This window comes from Coregonus lavaretus (genome assembly GCF_964263955.1).
Source record: "Coregonus lavaretus genome assembly, chromosome: 3".
NCBI classification, from domain to species: Eukaryota; Metazoa; Chordata; class Actinopteri; order Salmoniformes; family Salmonidae; genus Coregonus; species Coregonus lavaretus.
Window position 1 is genome coordinate 3,027,730 of NC_139990.1, and position 14,079 is coordinate 3,041,808.

The 14,079-nt window shown below is 42.1% G+C and overlaps 1 protein-coding gene across 2 annotated transcripts in view; it reads right to left on the reverse strand.

The window, feature by feature from the left end:
• Positions 1-13,601, reverse strand: part of LOC311125099 (focal adhesion kinase 1-like) — a gene marked incomplete at its 5' end in the record, with an annotated part of 1,344,976 nt that extends 1,331,375 nt beyond the window's left edge. For both annotated transcript variants that reach the window (XM_084158371.1, XM_084158370.1), the window contains 2 exons: positions 6,394-6,560; positions 13,395-13,601. In XM_084158371.1, coding sequence (XP_084014497.1) covers positions 6,394-6,560; positions 13,395-13,601 — 374 coding nt within the window. The remainder of the gene's footprint in view (positions 1-6,393; positions 6,561-13,394) is intronic.
• Positions 13,602-14,079: the final 478 nt, after the last annotated feature.

The following is a 14,079-nucleotide window of genomic DNA, read 5'->3' on the forward strand; positions in this document are numbered from 1 at the left end:
TTCCCTGTCCTAGGAGAACGTTAATTTGACTTATGACTGGGAGATGGTAGGGAATCTTACCACAGACACACGTACGGATGAAGACACACACTTATGAGGAGTCTTGTCAGCCAGACTCAGGATAGAGAAATTAGGAGCTAAATCAAACGGCTGGCGCTTTGAGGAAAAATATAAATATAAGAGCCTTGTAATGATCGGTTAGCAGCTCGTTCAATCTGAACTATTGCATAAACACAGCTTCATCTTGTTTCATAAAGGTCACTGTGGTTAGAACCCTGAAAAATATGAACATCTAACCTAGGTTGTGTTCAGTCGGGCACACACTGTAGCAAAAATGTTTTGCAACGGGAAATCAGCGTTCTTATTGGACAATTTCAGGTTGTACCTCCCCCGTTTCAAAAATATGTTTTCTCCCAACTGAACACGACCCAGGTCCGTCTTTCAGGTTTATTTCCTAACATGTTCAGACTGTTGCAGTTGTCTATATCCAGGGGTCATGTCCTTGCAGCTCAAGACATCATAGTCCTTTTGGCCCTAGTCAAAGGTAGTGCACTATACAGTGCCATCAATCTACACACAATACCCCATAATGACAAAGCGAAAACAGGTTTTTAGAAATGTTTGCTAACTTATTAAAAATAAAAAAGTGAAATACCTTATTCACATTAGTATTCAGACCCTTCGCTATGAGACTCGAAATTGAGCTCAGGTGCATCCTGTTTCCATTGATCATCCTTGAGATGTTTCTACAACTTGATTGGAGTCACCTGTGGTAAATTCAATTGATTGGACATTATTTGGAAAGGCACACACCTGTCTATATAAGGTCCCCACAGTTGACAGTGCATGTCAGAGCAAAAACCAAGCCATGAGGTCGAAGGAATTGTCCGTAGAACTCAGAGACAGGATTGTGTCGAGGCACAGATCTGGGGAAGGGTACAAAAATATTTCTGCAGCATAAGTAAAGGTCCCCAAGAACACAATGGCCTCCATCATTCTTGAATGGAAGAAGTTTGGTCAGGGAGGTGACCAAGAACCCGATGGTCACTCTGACAGAGCTCTAGAGTTCCTCTGTGGAGATGGGAGAACCTTCCAGAAGGACAACCATCTCTGCAGCACTCCACCAATCAGGCCTGTATGGTAGATTGGCCAGGCGGAAGTCACTCCTGAGTAAAAGGCACATGACAGTTTGCCAAAAGGCACCTAAAGACTCTCAGACCATGAGAAACAAGATTCCCTGGTCTGATGAAACCAAGATTGAACTATTTAGCCTGAATGCCAAGCGTCACGTCTGGAGGAAACCTGGCACCATCCCTACGGTGAAGCATGGTGGTGGCAGCATCATGCTGTGGGGATGTTTTTCAGCGGCAGGGACTGGGAGACTAGTCAGGATTGAGGGAAAGATGAACGGAGCAAAGTACAGAGACATCCTTGATGAAAACCTTCTCCAGAGCGCTCAGGACCTCAGACTGAGGCGAAGGTTCACCTTCCAACAGGACAACAACCCTAAGCACACAGCCAAGACAATGCAGGAGTGGCTTCGGGACAAGTCTCAGAATGTCCTTGAGTGGCCCAGCCAGAGCCCGGTCTTGAACCCGATCGAACATCTCTGGATAGACCTGAAAATAGCTGTGCAGCAACGCTCCCAATCCAACCTGACAGAGCTTGAGAGGATCTGGAGAGAAGAATGGGAGAAACTCCCCAAATACAGGTGTGCCAAGCTTGTAGCGTCATACCCAAGAAGGCTTGAGGCTGTAATCGCTGCCAAAGGTGCTTCAACAAAGTACTGAGTAAAGGGTCTGAATACTTATGTAAATGTCATATTTCAGTTTTTTCTACAAATCTGTTTTTGCTTTGTCATTATGGGGTAATTGCGTATAGATTGATAAGGCGGAAAAAACGATTTCATCCACTTTAGAATAAGGCTGTAACGTAACAAAATGTGGAAAATGTCAAGGGGTCTGAATACTTTTCGAATGCACTGTATAGGGAATGGGCTCGGGTTAAAAGTGGTGGACTATATAGGGAATAGGGTGCCGTTTGAGGTAATGAAACTGAACTGATTGAATCAGTACTGACAGGCTCCTTACTGTATGTTATTGTATTGAATCATAGCAGTACCGACAGGCTCCTTACTGTATGTTATTGTATTGAATCATAGCAGTACTGACAGGCTCCTTACTGTGTGTTATTGTATTGAATCATAGCAGTACTGACAGGCTCCTTACTGTATGTTATTGTATTGAATCATAGCAGTACTGACAGGCCTTACTGTATGTTATTGTATTGAATCATAGCAGTACCGACAGGCTCCTCCTTACTGTGTGTTATTGTATTGACATGATTTTGGTGATGGCTGTAATCGGCAACACTGACAAATGACATTAGGGACTTCAGTGGTCAATTTATGAGATCAGCTCTCCTCCCCCTCCCCTGAAAGGCAATTATCAATGTGACAACACACACGAACACATGCATGAGAACATACAGAGACACACACACACAGTCACAGACAATAATCTCCGACAGCAGTGGGGTCTGGGTGGCTTTGTGTCCAGCCCCCATACCCTTTCCCAACCACTGCGGAGTGAGTGTCAGTACTATGTCTGTGTGCTATTTATAGTCAATTAATGTAATTAGTGTTGGTGAAGTAAATATGATGAATATTATTAAGGTTCTGGTCTTCTGAGATACAAACGGTTATATAACAAATCAAATAACTATACAATTAAGCGCCAAAATTAAATTTAAAGAAAAATTCAAGATAAACAAATAATAATAATAATAATAATAATAATAATAATAATAATACATCCCGTTTGTCATGTTTGGTTGTTTCGAGACTAATGAGTCTCATGTCTACACAATATTATTTACAAGGAGCGGTTCCCATCTTTTTTCCCACATCTGTTTGCAGTTTTATTTTATACAGTTGAAGTCGGAAGTTTACATTCACCAAAGCCAAATACATTTAAACTCAGTTTTTCACAATTCCTGATATTTAATCCTAGTCAAAATCCCCTGTCTTAGGTCAGTTAGGATCACCACTTTATTTTAAGAATGTGAAATGTCAGAATAACAGTAGAGAGAATTATTTATTTCAGCTTTTATTTCTTTCATCACATTCCCAGTTGGTCAGAAGTTTACATACACTCAATTAGTATTTGGTAGCATTGCCTTTAAATTGTTTAACTTGGGTCAAACGTTTCGGGTAGCCTTCCACAAGCTTCCCACAATAAGTTGGGTGAACTTTGGCCCATTCCTCCTGACAGAGCTGGTGTAACTGAGTCAAGTTTGTAGGCCTCCTTGCTCGCACACGCTTTTTCTGAGTTTCTAGGTAGGCCTTGAAATACATCCACAGGTACACCTCCAATTGACTCAAATGATGTCAATTAGCCTATCAGAAGCTTCTAAAGCCATGACATCATTTTTTGGAATTTTCCAAGCTGTTTAAAGGCACAGTCAACTTAGTGTATGTAAACTTCTGACCCACTGGAATTGTGATACAGTGAATTATAAGTGAAATAATCTGTCTGTAAACAATTGTTGGAAAGATTACTTGTGTCATGCACAAAGTAGATGTCCTAACCGACTTGCCAAAACTATAGTTTGTTAACAAGAAATTGGTGGAGTTGTTGAAAAACGAGTTGTAATGACTCCATGCTAAGTGTATGTACACTTCCGACTTCAACTTTAGGTAATATTTTCCATTAAATACATTTCTTTACATTTACATTGACATTTTAGTCATTTAGCAGACGCTCTTATCCAGAGCGACTTACAGGAGCAATTAGGGTTAAGTGCCTTGCTCAAGGGCACATCGACAGATGTTTCACCTAGTTGGTTGTGGGTTCGATTCCCACGGGGGGCCAGTATAAAAAAATATATATATAAAAAATGTATTCACTAACTGTAAGTCGCTCTGGATAAGAGCGTCTGCTAAATGACTAAAATGTAAATGTAAATGTAGTTGGCTCGGGGATTAGAACCAGCGACCTTTCGGTTACTGGCACAATGCTCTTAACCACTAAGCTACTCTGCTATGGTAGGAATGTTCTTATTTAGCCAATGTGCTCTAAGACATTTCTTTGCTGCAGACAAAAGTATATTTAATAGGTATGCATTTTTAAACCGCTCAGGGATTACTCCAAGTATAGCACTCTTTGGGTTCTTTGCCAGGGAGCATTTAAATACATTGTTTAAAAAGTCAAAAACATCATTCCAGAATTTCCAGAAGACCAGAAAATATGTAGGTAATTTGCTAATAGTTTTTTTGCTAGTTTTTTTGCTAATAATTTGCCACATTTTCTCCAGCATTCACTGGTTGTTCCTGGTCTTATCGTCACCATGTTCTCTGGAGTTAGAAAGTACCTAATGATGATTTTCATTGATACCCTTTACATATATTTGAGTGTTTAATGGTATGAGCATTTCTACAGATTGCCTCACAAGTTTCATTTTCAATATTCTCCCCAAATTCAGATTCCCACCAGCACTTAGTTTGCAGAGTATTGCTGGGTGTCATGACAGCAATAGATTGGTATAGTTTTGTATTTGTTTAGTACTAGTTGTCCTTTTCTGGATATTAATTTGATATTTTTCTATGGGAGAGGGCTCACCCTTCATTTTTACCCAGTTGGGGTGTTTCAATAAATAATCTCTTAGTTGTAAATAGCTAAATCAATCTGACTTCGGCAAATTAAAGTCTGAACTTAGTTCACCGAATTATTTAACTTGGTTGTTCTTCAAGACTTGGAGTACATATTGCAAATGGAGTAATGACCACCTTTGGAAACCTGAATCTAGTGATTATGGGATGAAATCAGTAAGATCTGCAGTACCAGTTAGGGATGATATGCCCATAGGCAGATGGAGACGGCATTGTACTTTCCTCACAATCTGGAGCGTCTGATTGGACCACAGGTTCTTACCATTACACCATAATCTAGCACTGAATTACTGTTCCACACAAACACACACATACCCTGTATTACTGTTCAGCACCGAGCTCCACCACCACCAAAACACTGACATCAAAGTCCAAACCAACCCCATTACTTCAGCATTACAACACCTTCAGACAACTCCACAATAGGCCTGTCATTCATACAGGTGGTGGAAGGAAAAGTCAAAGAAAGACATCTGCATTGGGTTAACCACAGGCTAGTATGAGGATTACATCCTCCTCCTGACATGCCAAGTCTGCTTCCTGGATGAGCTAAAGGCCCTTGGGAACACACACACACATACCCATACACACCACAGACAAACACACACACACACAGGGCCCTCAGGGTCAGCTTCTTTCCTTTTGAGGAAGGTGTGTGTGTCACTGATGATTACAGCCAGTCAGACAGTGTTTCAACATCCCTCACTCCCAGGACAGGAACATTCAGATGACTAAACCAGGCCTGGGGGAATACTGTAGTATATGTAGGGAAACTGTCTGTCTGTCCGTCCGTCTAACTAGACTATAACCAGTTAACACTGTGTTTGAGTTTCTACAAATTCATTATTTACCAAATTAATCTCACACACATGGACATAAAACACAGATGCAAATCACACACACACACACACACTTAATAAAGTATAAATAAAGGGGGTGCGCTGTTCTGTGCTGGGCTGTGATAAGAGCTGTTCTGTGCTGGGCTGTGATAAGAGCTGTTCTGTGCTGGGCTGTGATAAGAGCTGTTCTGTGCTGGGCTGTGATAAGAGCTGTTCTGTGCTGGGCTGTGATAAGAGCTGTTCTGTGTTGGGCTGTGATAAGAGCTGTTCTGTGCTGGGCTGTGATAAGAGCTGTTCTGTGCTGGGCTGTGATAAGAGCTGTTCTGTGCTGGGCTGTGATAAGAGCTGTTCTGTGCTGGGCTGTGATAAGAGCTGTTCTGTGTTGGGCTGTGATAAGAGCTGTTCTGTGCTGGGCTGTGATAAGAGCTGTTCTGTGTTGGCTGTGATAAGAGCTGTTCTGTGCTGGGCTGTGATAAGAGCTGTTCTGTGCTGGGCTGTGATAAGAGCTGTTCTGTGCTGGGCTGTGATAAGAGCTGTTCTGTGCTGGGTTTTTCACAGTTGAAGAAATGAAAAACACACACACAAACAAACACACATTAAAAGGTGTAGAAGTGCCACCGAATGCCACGTATCTCCATGACAACAAGGGCAAACAGACTTGTTGTCATTGTCTAAGGGCCACTGGTTTACATTCTCCACTACACACACCGGCAGACTGACAGACTGACAGACTGACAGACATACAAAGACACACACCAAGAGACAGACAGATAAACGCAGACAGGGACAAACACATTGGTGCACGCATACACACATGTACGCACACGCGCACACACACACACACACACACACACACACACACACACACACACACAGTCTGCTCACCTCCACTCCTCCTGGGAGCGGTTCTGCTCGTACTTCTCCCTCACGTGGGACACGCCCATATCAGGGTGGAGCCAGTGGACCTGGCCGGACTGGGAGTGGCTGAGACGCAGGCCGAAGCACGTCACGCACTTCACCTTGTGGATGTCCAGAATCTTCTGGATGATCCCCTGCAGAGACGGAACACAGGAGAGTTGACTTAACAGTAGTTAAGCCATGGTGCGGTAGTGCAATGTCTTACAGAAGTCATGTAAAGGTAAAGCTGTTGAATGTAAAAAAAAAATAAAAAAAAAGTAAGACTGACTAGAATATTTTCTGGAGACACACAACAAAACACAGTAAACACAATCTGGAAGCCAGATATAGAATCACTTCTACTGAGAGGTAAAGTGAAGACAGGATCTTAAAACCGTTCTGTGGGAGTGATGTTATCTTATGGCTATGGTAGTGGCCCGTCTGCCTAGTGACAGTGGGTAGCCTGTCTGAGCGGATTAGTGGGGTGTGTGCAGCTTTGGCAGAGTGACCAAGGAGGGCACCAACCCTTACCCTTATCCCCCATCTGATCAGCTAAACAGGAACAAATCTGACACTCAAATGGCCACTCAGTCGGAACCTACATGTCTCTCTCTGTGACATCGTCTCACTGTCTGTCCAGTTTAACATCAAACCGCCAGACCTGACCAGACGGACCACTCACGACTCAAACATAAAGTGCCAACTAGAGTCTCAATAGACTAGCTTATGACTGTAACGTCTATGACAGGCCAGATGGATCACTCACAGGTCTGTCATACAATGCTGTACGTGAGAAAGATCAGTGCTCCATGTTAAGTCTATGGCTGGCTGGCATGGAGACATTCTGGCCTCGCATGGCTGGGTTGGGATCATGGCTGGGTTGGGGTCATGGCTGGGTTGGGATCATGGCTGGGTTGGGGTCATGGCTGGGTTGGGGTCATGGCTGGGTTGGGATCATGGCTGGGTTGGGGTCATGTGCGGCAGTATGTATGCATAGTACCACACACAGGCAATCCAATGTGACATTCCAGCCCAAACACTTAAAAGCCATTGCATATTTATGAAGATTGTATTTATGAGGGGAGATCAAAAGGCAGGCCATTTAAACTGTGCCCCAGTTACAGCCTGATGGCCAGTGGAAACAGTGTGGAGGATAACAGGGCCTGATCACTGCTGCAGGGGAGAGAGGAGAAGGAGGAAGAGGAGAAGGAGGAAGAGAGGAGAAACAGAGTTCTATTGGGACTGTGATTTCCAAGCCTGTGTTGTTCGGTAATGTGATTTCCAACGTAGGCAGGTCTCTGTGCTGCTCTGGCTTTGGGGACTGACTTTCTGCTTCTGTAATGGCAAACGTTTCTTGAAGACTGTCCACGGCAAGACTGTGTCGTGTAGTAGGACTAAAGCAACTGGGGTCTTTAGAAGGTAGAAACAGTGAAACAAGAATCCATTCTGCATGGTAGTCCCAGTAACAATGCACTAGGGACCAGGAGAACACTGTAAAGATATTCAATATAACCGTACAGCACCTCTACTTTAGGCTGTAGGTTTATATCTAATGAAGTAGCAATGCCTTTATGTCTGTAGCTAGTTATTTTCTCTTACAATAAAGGAAGAATTTTCCTGCAGAGATGAGACAAGCTGAAAACCCCTCCTTGGGAGTCCAATGGTGGGTGGTGATACAGAAATGCAATACGATCATGTAAAACTTCTCTAACAGCATATTACTTAGCCAGCTAAGGGCGGCTAAGCTAAAGCCAGTCTCCATCTCTGTTTCCTAAGGTGCATGTAAAACCCAAATCCTCCATTAGAAAGATTAAATAATGGGCCTTGGTTGGCTTCTTGGGCTGGTGGTTGGATTGTATGGTGAAGTTTTCCCTAGGTACATATCTAGGATCAGATACCCTTCCCCCAATCCTAACCTTAACTATTTAGTGGGGGGAATGCAAAATGGCCCCAACATCAGCGTCTAGGGGCAACGTCGCCCTACCCTGGTGGTTGGAGTATAAGCTGGGGACGGGAGGAAGGTGGAGCAGCCAAATCGTTCAATCGCTGGTAGTAGTTTCATGTTGCCAGACATCAGGCCATCAAGATTAAATGATGTTCAATTCCAACATCCTCTTATTTTCCACTAACCTCAAGTTATCCGACAAGTAGTTCTTATTGGCCTTCAACTATGTAAAGAATATGATTCTCAGAAGATCATTGTTTGACATGATTCATAGCTACTGTATTGTATGCATAATGCAGAACATAATGGCTCAACACAGACAGAAGTGAGTGTAATCAGGCGAGCCATAAGCTAAAACTCAAGCTTTGTCTGTCAAGAGACTAAAGTTAGTGAGACCAAGAAAAAGGTACAGTTCTCTCTTTCCATCCAGTATTCTCAACACAATCTACATTCATGTCTTATAATCCAATACTGGATGCTGAATGTATTGGACGCTGAATATATTGGACGCTAAGTCCCCAGGAGCATCGTAGAGAGAGCGGCTGAGTAATGGCAAAAATGAGTCTGCCCAGTTAGAAAGAAAAACAACTTGCATACAAATTAATCATTTCAATTTCAAGCCCGTTTTCAAGCCGCTGGCATTTGCCTAGTCATAATGTAACGGCCAAATGCTGCAAACAGAACCATATTGATGCAGCTCTGCTGGTGATTGATTTGACATTGTTTTGTAGGCCAGGTGGCAGAACTGACTGAATACAAATGTACTCCATTTCAAAGAGAATAAATACCTCCAGAACCCAGAATGTGGACATTCGTCTTGGGCTACTAAAATCCCAACCGGTAGGCTACAGTTAGACATTTAAATTTTTTTTCCATGTTAGTCATTTAGCAGACGCTCTTATCCAGAGCGACTTACAGTTAGTGAGTGCATACATTATTATTATTTTTTCATACTGGCCCCCCGTGGGAATCGAACCCACAACCCTGGCGTTGCAAACGCCATGCTCTACCAACTGAGCTACATCCCTGCCGGCCATTCCCTCCCCTAACCTGGACGACGCTGTGCCAATTGTGCGCCACCCCATAGGTCTCCCGGTCACGGCCGGCTACGACAGAGCCTACGACTTGAAGCTAGCATCAGTCAAACGTCATATTTATCTCCTGCTTGTACCATATAGCTGGGAAAGCATGATAAATACTGGGTGATTTAAAGCATGCTGTGAATAGGCCTGGTTCGACGATATGGCAGACAAGAAAATAGTAGGCTACCACGTCTTCATTTGTGAGAAACAAATTGCACAATATTACATAGCCTTAACACGAACCTCTTAAAATGTCACATGCCATCTGAATTACTGATTTGATATAATCTAACATCTCAGCACATGTATACTCCAAGCAGACCTCGGGGAAAGTCACTTGGCAATGGTAGTCGTTGATAATAAATATCCCAAGTGACGCTTTTAAGTGTAGTGTGCTGACAGGTTTGACCTAGAGCTTTATGAGACAACGTTGAAATGCATCCTATTAATTAGGCACTATACAAGAAAAAGAGTAGTGGTGAAAGAAAGAAAGAAAGAAAGAAAGAAAGAAAGAAAGAAAGAAAGAAAGAAAGAAAGAAAGAAAGAAAGAAAGAAAGAAAGAAAGAAAGAAAGAAAGAAAGAAAGAAAGAAAGAAAGAAAGAAAGAAAGAAAGAAAGAAAGAAAGAAAGAAAGAAAGAAAGAAAGAGCAAAAGGTGGTTATAGAGACAGAATCAGTCTCTCTCAGTAGCTTGTTAGAACAAGCCAAACATGACACATTCCCCATCACACCACATTAGGCTAAACATGACGACAGCCGCATCTATGATGATATGACAGATTGTCTCTAACAAACAAGCTCATTTTACTACCCTTCCCTTGTTGTAAGGGTCCAAAAAGAGATCCCACTGGCATATAGTCATGTGGATTCAGGAAATGAATATGGTTGACTAGTATGCACTTGGCAGAGGGTTATTCATAGATATGTTATTCCATTCCATGTTCTATATGTAATTCTATTTTGTTATTATTGATGCAGCATCAACAGGCTATCTGGGATAGGATGAGACTGTATGGCTGCATCCCAAATTGCACACTATTCCCAATCCCTATTTAGTGCACTACTTTTGACCAGAGCAGTATGAACAGGGTGTGTGGTGTGATGGGATGAGGGGTCTTTGGAGACCAGCTCAGGAGATAGGAACATGTTTATTCTGGGATGGAACCAGGAAGAGGATGTGGATCCAACACACCAATCAACACAGGCATCTGCTGACTGCATTGAGACCATGCAACATGGATGCGTCCCAAAATGGCACCCTATTCCCTATTTAGTACACTACTTTTAACCAGGCCCCATAGGGCTCTGGACAAAAGTAATGCACTATATAGGGAATAGGGTGCCAGTCGGGATGTAATCCCTTGTTCCAATGGTTTCCTTTCTATAGGAAATAAGATACCTAAGGGTTTATTTAATATCAATTGACAGTTTCACACCACCACACACCTGAGACTACTGTCTGTCTCAGTGAGGGCAGGGAAAATGTAGCCTCATTTCTTTCAAATGTATTTTCTGTTTGCTTAGCCTGGTCTCAGATCTGGTTGTGCTGTCTTGCCAACCCCTGTGGCATGCGTGACAATGACCGTAGGAGCTAGCAAGACAGCACAAACAGATATGGGACCAGGCTAGGGTTTTCTAGCCTCTCTCTGTTCCTCTACCTGAGGAAAGACAATGCTGGTCCCAGAGTGTCATAATTCACACTAAATTTGAGTCCTACATGAGCTGTGTGAATGGTATTGTGTAATTGGCCAACTTTGAGGCTTCAGGTACGGCTTATGTGAGACCTAGGTTGACTGCCACTGAAGATCACAGAGCTAAGGCACTGCAACATCAGTTAAAAGAGAATCTGCAACATGTACTGATGAAGACACACACAGACCTTTAGTGAACCTGTGCAGATAGAGTCGGCGTGCAGTTAGACAGTTGAAGCGTAACCACACAACAACCATAGTATTCCAATTTCAAAAGCAACTAGGGATTGTGCTCTGAACTTTCACTAACATATAGCTTATTGACAAACCAACAAGCTGCTGCATCACTGCTCTGATGTGCAACACCAATCAATAGTCTCTGTACAGCAGCAGCAACTGGGTGATTCTCATGAAACCAGTTTTAAACATGTCTGTAGCAAATTGAGTTAGAAAACCATGATGCACCTGCAAAAATCAACTATCATTCTGAGGATGTATAGTGTCTTATTTTAAATACATTTTACATTTTCGCCTGAATTTTGTATATTTTCACCCCAAATTCGAATTACCGAAATGCATCAGGATTAAATTCTTGGGTCATTTTATACAATTTTACTTTAGAAAAACATAATGTATTTGAATAAAACAAAATATGTTGCTGTAGTTTGTCCAGAAATCATAAAAATTATATACTAGTTGAAGTTTACATTAACAGTTTTATAATGAAGTTTAATTCACCCATGATGCATCATCTAGAGGAACAGTAGAAGTTAAATTATTTGATTTGCTTACATGCCTTCAGAATGAGGTTCATATCCTCAAACATCCCCTTCACCTCACTGCACTCTCATTACCGAAACGGCTAAAAAGCTGAAATTGGGAAAAAGTCATTTAATTTTATTATAATTTGATAATTTCATTTAAAAACATTTTTTTCCCCCAGCGTTATGTTTAACTCAGGCCTTTCATTAGGGGAGCAATGTAAAAAAATATATATATATAAACTGATTTATTTATAACTTTTTGACGTTAATGAGAATTTTGTGGAAATTGTGCAACAATGCATAATATCTGATCAAAAACATTATAATTATGAAATAGATAAGTACAGGTCCTAATGTCAGTGATCCAAGAGTATATTTAGTGAAAAATGACAATAATCTTTGGGTCAAATGTCAGTTTTGTGAGAATGACCCAGTTATACACTGGGCTCTAACAGTCAAACAACTGCATCCAGTCAGTAATGAATGCTCTTTCAGCACAGCAGAGATTCAGAGTGTTTAATAGTCACATGTGCAGGGTTGCAGGTGTGATTGCAGGGTACAGTGAAAATCTTAGGCGTCGAGCCAGAGTGAGAGTCTGTGTGTTTGTAGGAGGTTCAGGGATACACCACTTCGTCATGACTGTGTATGACAGGTAGTTGCAATTCTACATATTTTGCCATGGCTAATGCTGTGTTCTTCTGCTTAAACATAACAAAATCAATACTGCTAAATTCATTGTTTTTGGAATTTTAAATTCTCCCCGACTGTCTAGCTTTAATTTTGGTGATTGTTACCTCTCAAATATTATATTCTAAAAAAAGATATAGCTCCATTATCTTTTCTACATACTTTATATATGGTTTTAGTCATTTAAGTTTACACCAAAAAGCGTTTTTCCATCCTAAAAATAAATTGAAAAAAATAATAGTATTTTTTATATATCTATTTTTTTTAATACATTTTATATTTTTACATTGTAGTCATTTAGCAGACGCTCTTATCCAGAGCGACTTACAGTTAGTGAGTGCATATATTATTGTTTTCTTCGTACTGGTCCCCCGTCGGAAACGAACCCACAACCCTGCCGTTGCAAACGCCATGCTCTACCAACTGAGCTACACGGGACTCTTTGGACTTAGGTGTCCGCTGCGACAGGCAGCCTAGCGGTTAAGAGCGGTGGGCCAGTAACCGAAAAGTTGCTGGTTAGATTCTCAGAGCCGACCAGGTGAAAAATCTGCCAATATATCCTTGAGAAAGGCACTTAACCTCAATTGCTCCTGTAAGTCGCTCTGGATAAGAGCGTCTGCTAAATGACTAAAATCTAAAATGTAAAATGTGTATGACAGTTAGTTGCAGGTTAAAGCTGGGTCTACACTGATTGGCTCTAGCTCTGATGCAGGGTCAGATGCTGTTCCATCGTGTGTGACTAACAGATCCCAGACCTGTGATTAGTGGCAACATCTACTTCAACTGTGTGTGTGTGTGACCCCTGTTTGCCCTCTGACTTACCCTGACATCAGTGGCGTCCCCATGGCGGATGTTGCTGGCCCATGTGCTGTGCTCGCTGTTGCTCTCGAAGTGATGGAAGACCTTCAGGACCCTGTCTGGAGCACCGGGGGCCCGCTCGGTGGCCGTGCCTGTGCCCACGCTGAGGCGTGACTTGGCCCCCCCAGCCAGGGCGTGGTTGAGGTTGGGGTCCAGGTAAGCTGTCGCCATGCCTTTGCTGTGTGCTAGGTGTCTGTCATATTCTGTTAGTGGAGAGAAAGAGAGATAGAGCGAAAAAAACAACCATAGAATTAGAATTCCTGCAATAATCAAATGGGGAAACTCAAAATGGCCACCAGTTCACTCATTATGGCATCGTTGACTTGAATGGGGATCCCAGTTCTACTCATACTAATTCTATGGATACACACTGGGCGAGAACACAGTAGAAACATCACAAATCGTCCCTGAGATATAAAGCATAGGAAGTCAGCATTTTCTCTTAAGAACCTTGATTGAGCCTCTAATAAAAAATAATAGATTCATGAATGAATTACGATAGAATTATGCGGCATGGTGAAAAATGTATCAGCAAGTTGGAGGTGTGAAAACGGTTGTCATTCATATTGCACGATGCAGCAAGGTGTGACAACATGTAACATCAGTCTTTCCTTCCTTCGCAAAAGGAGTAAAGAACTCTACGGAAAAC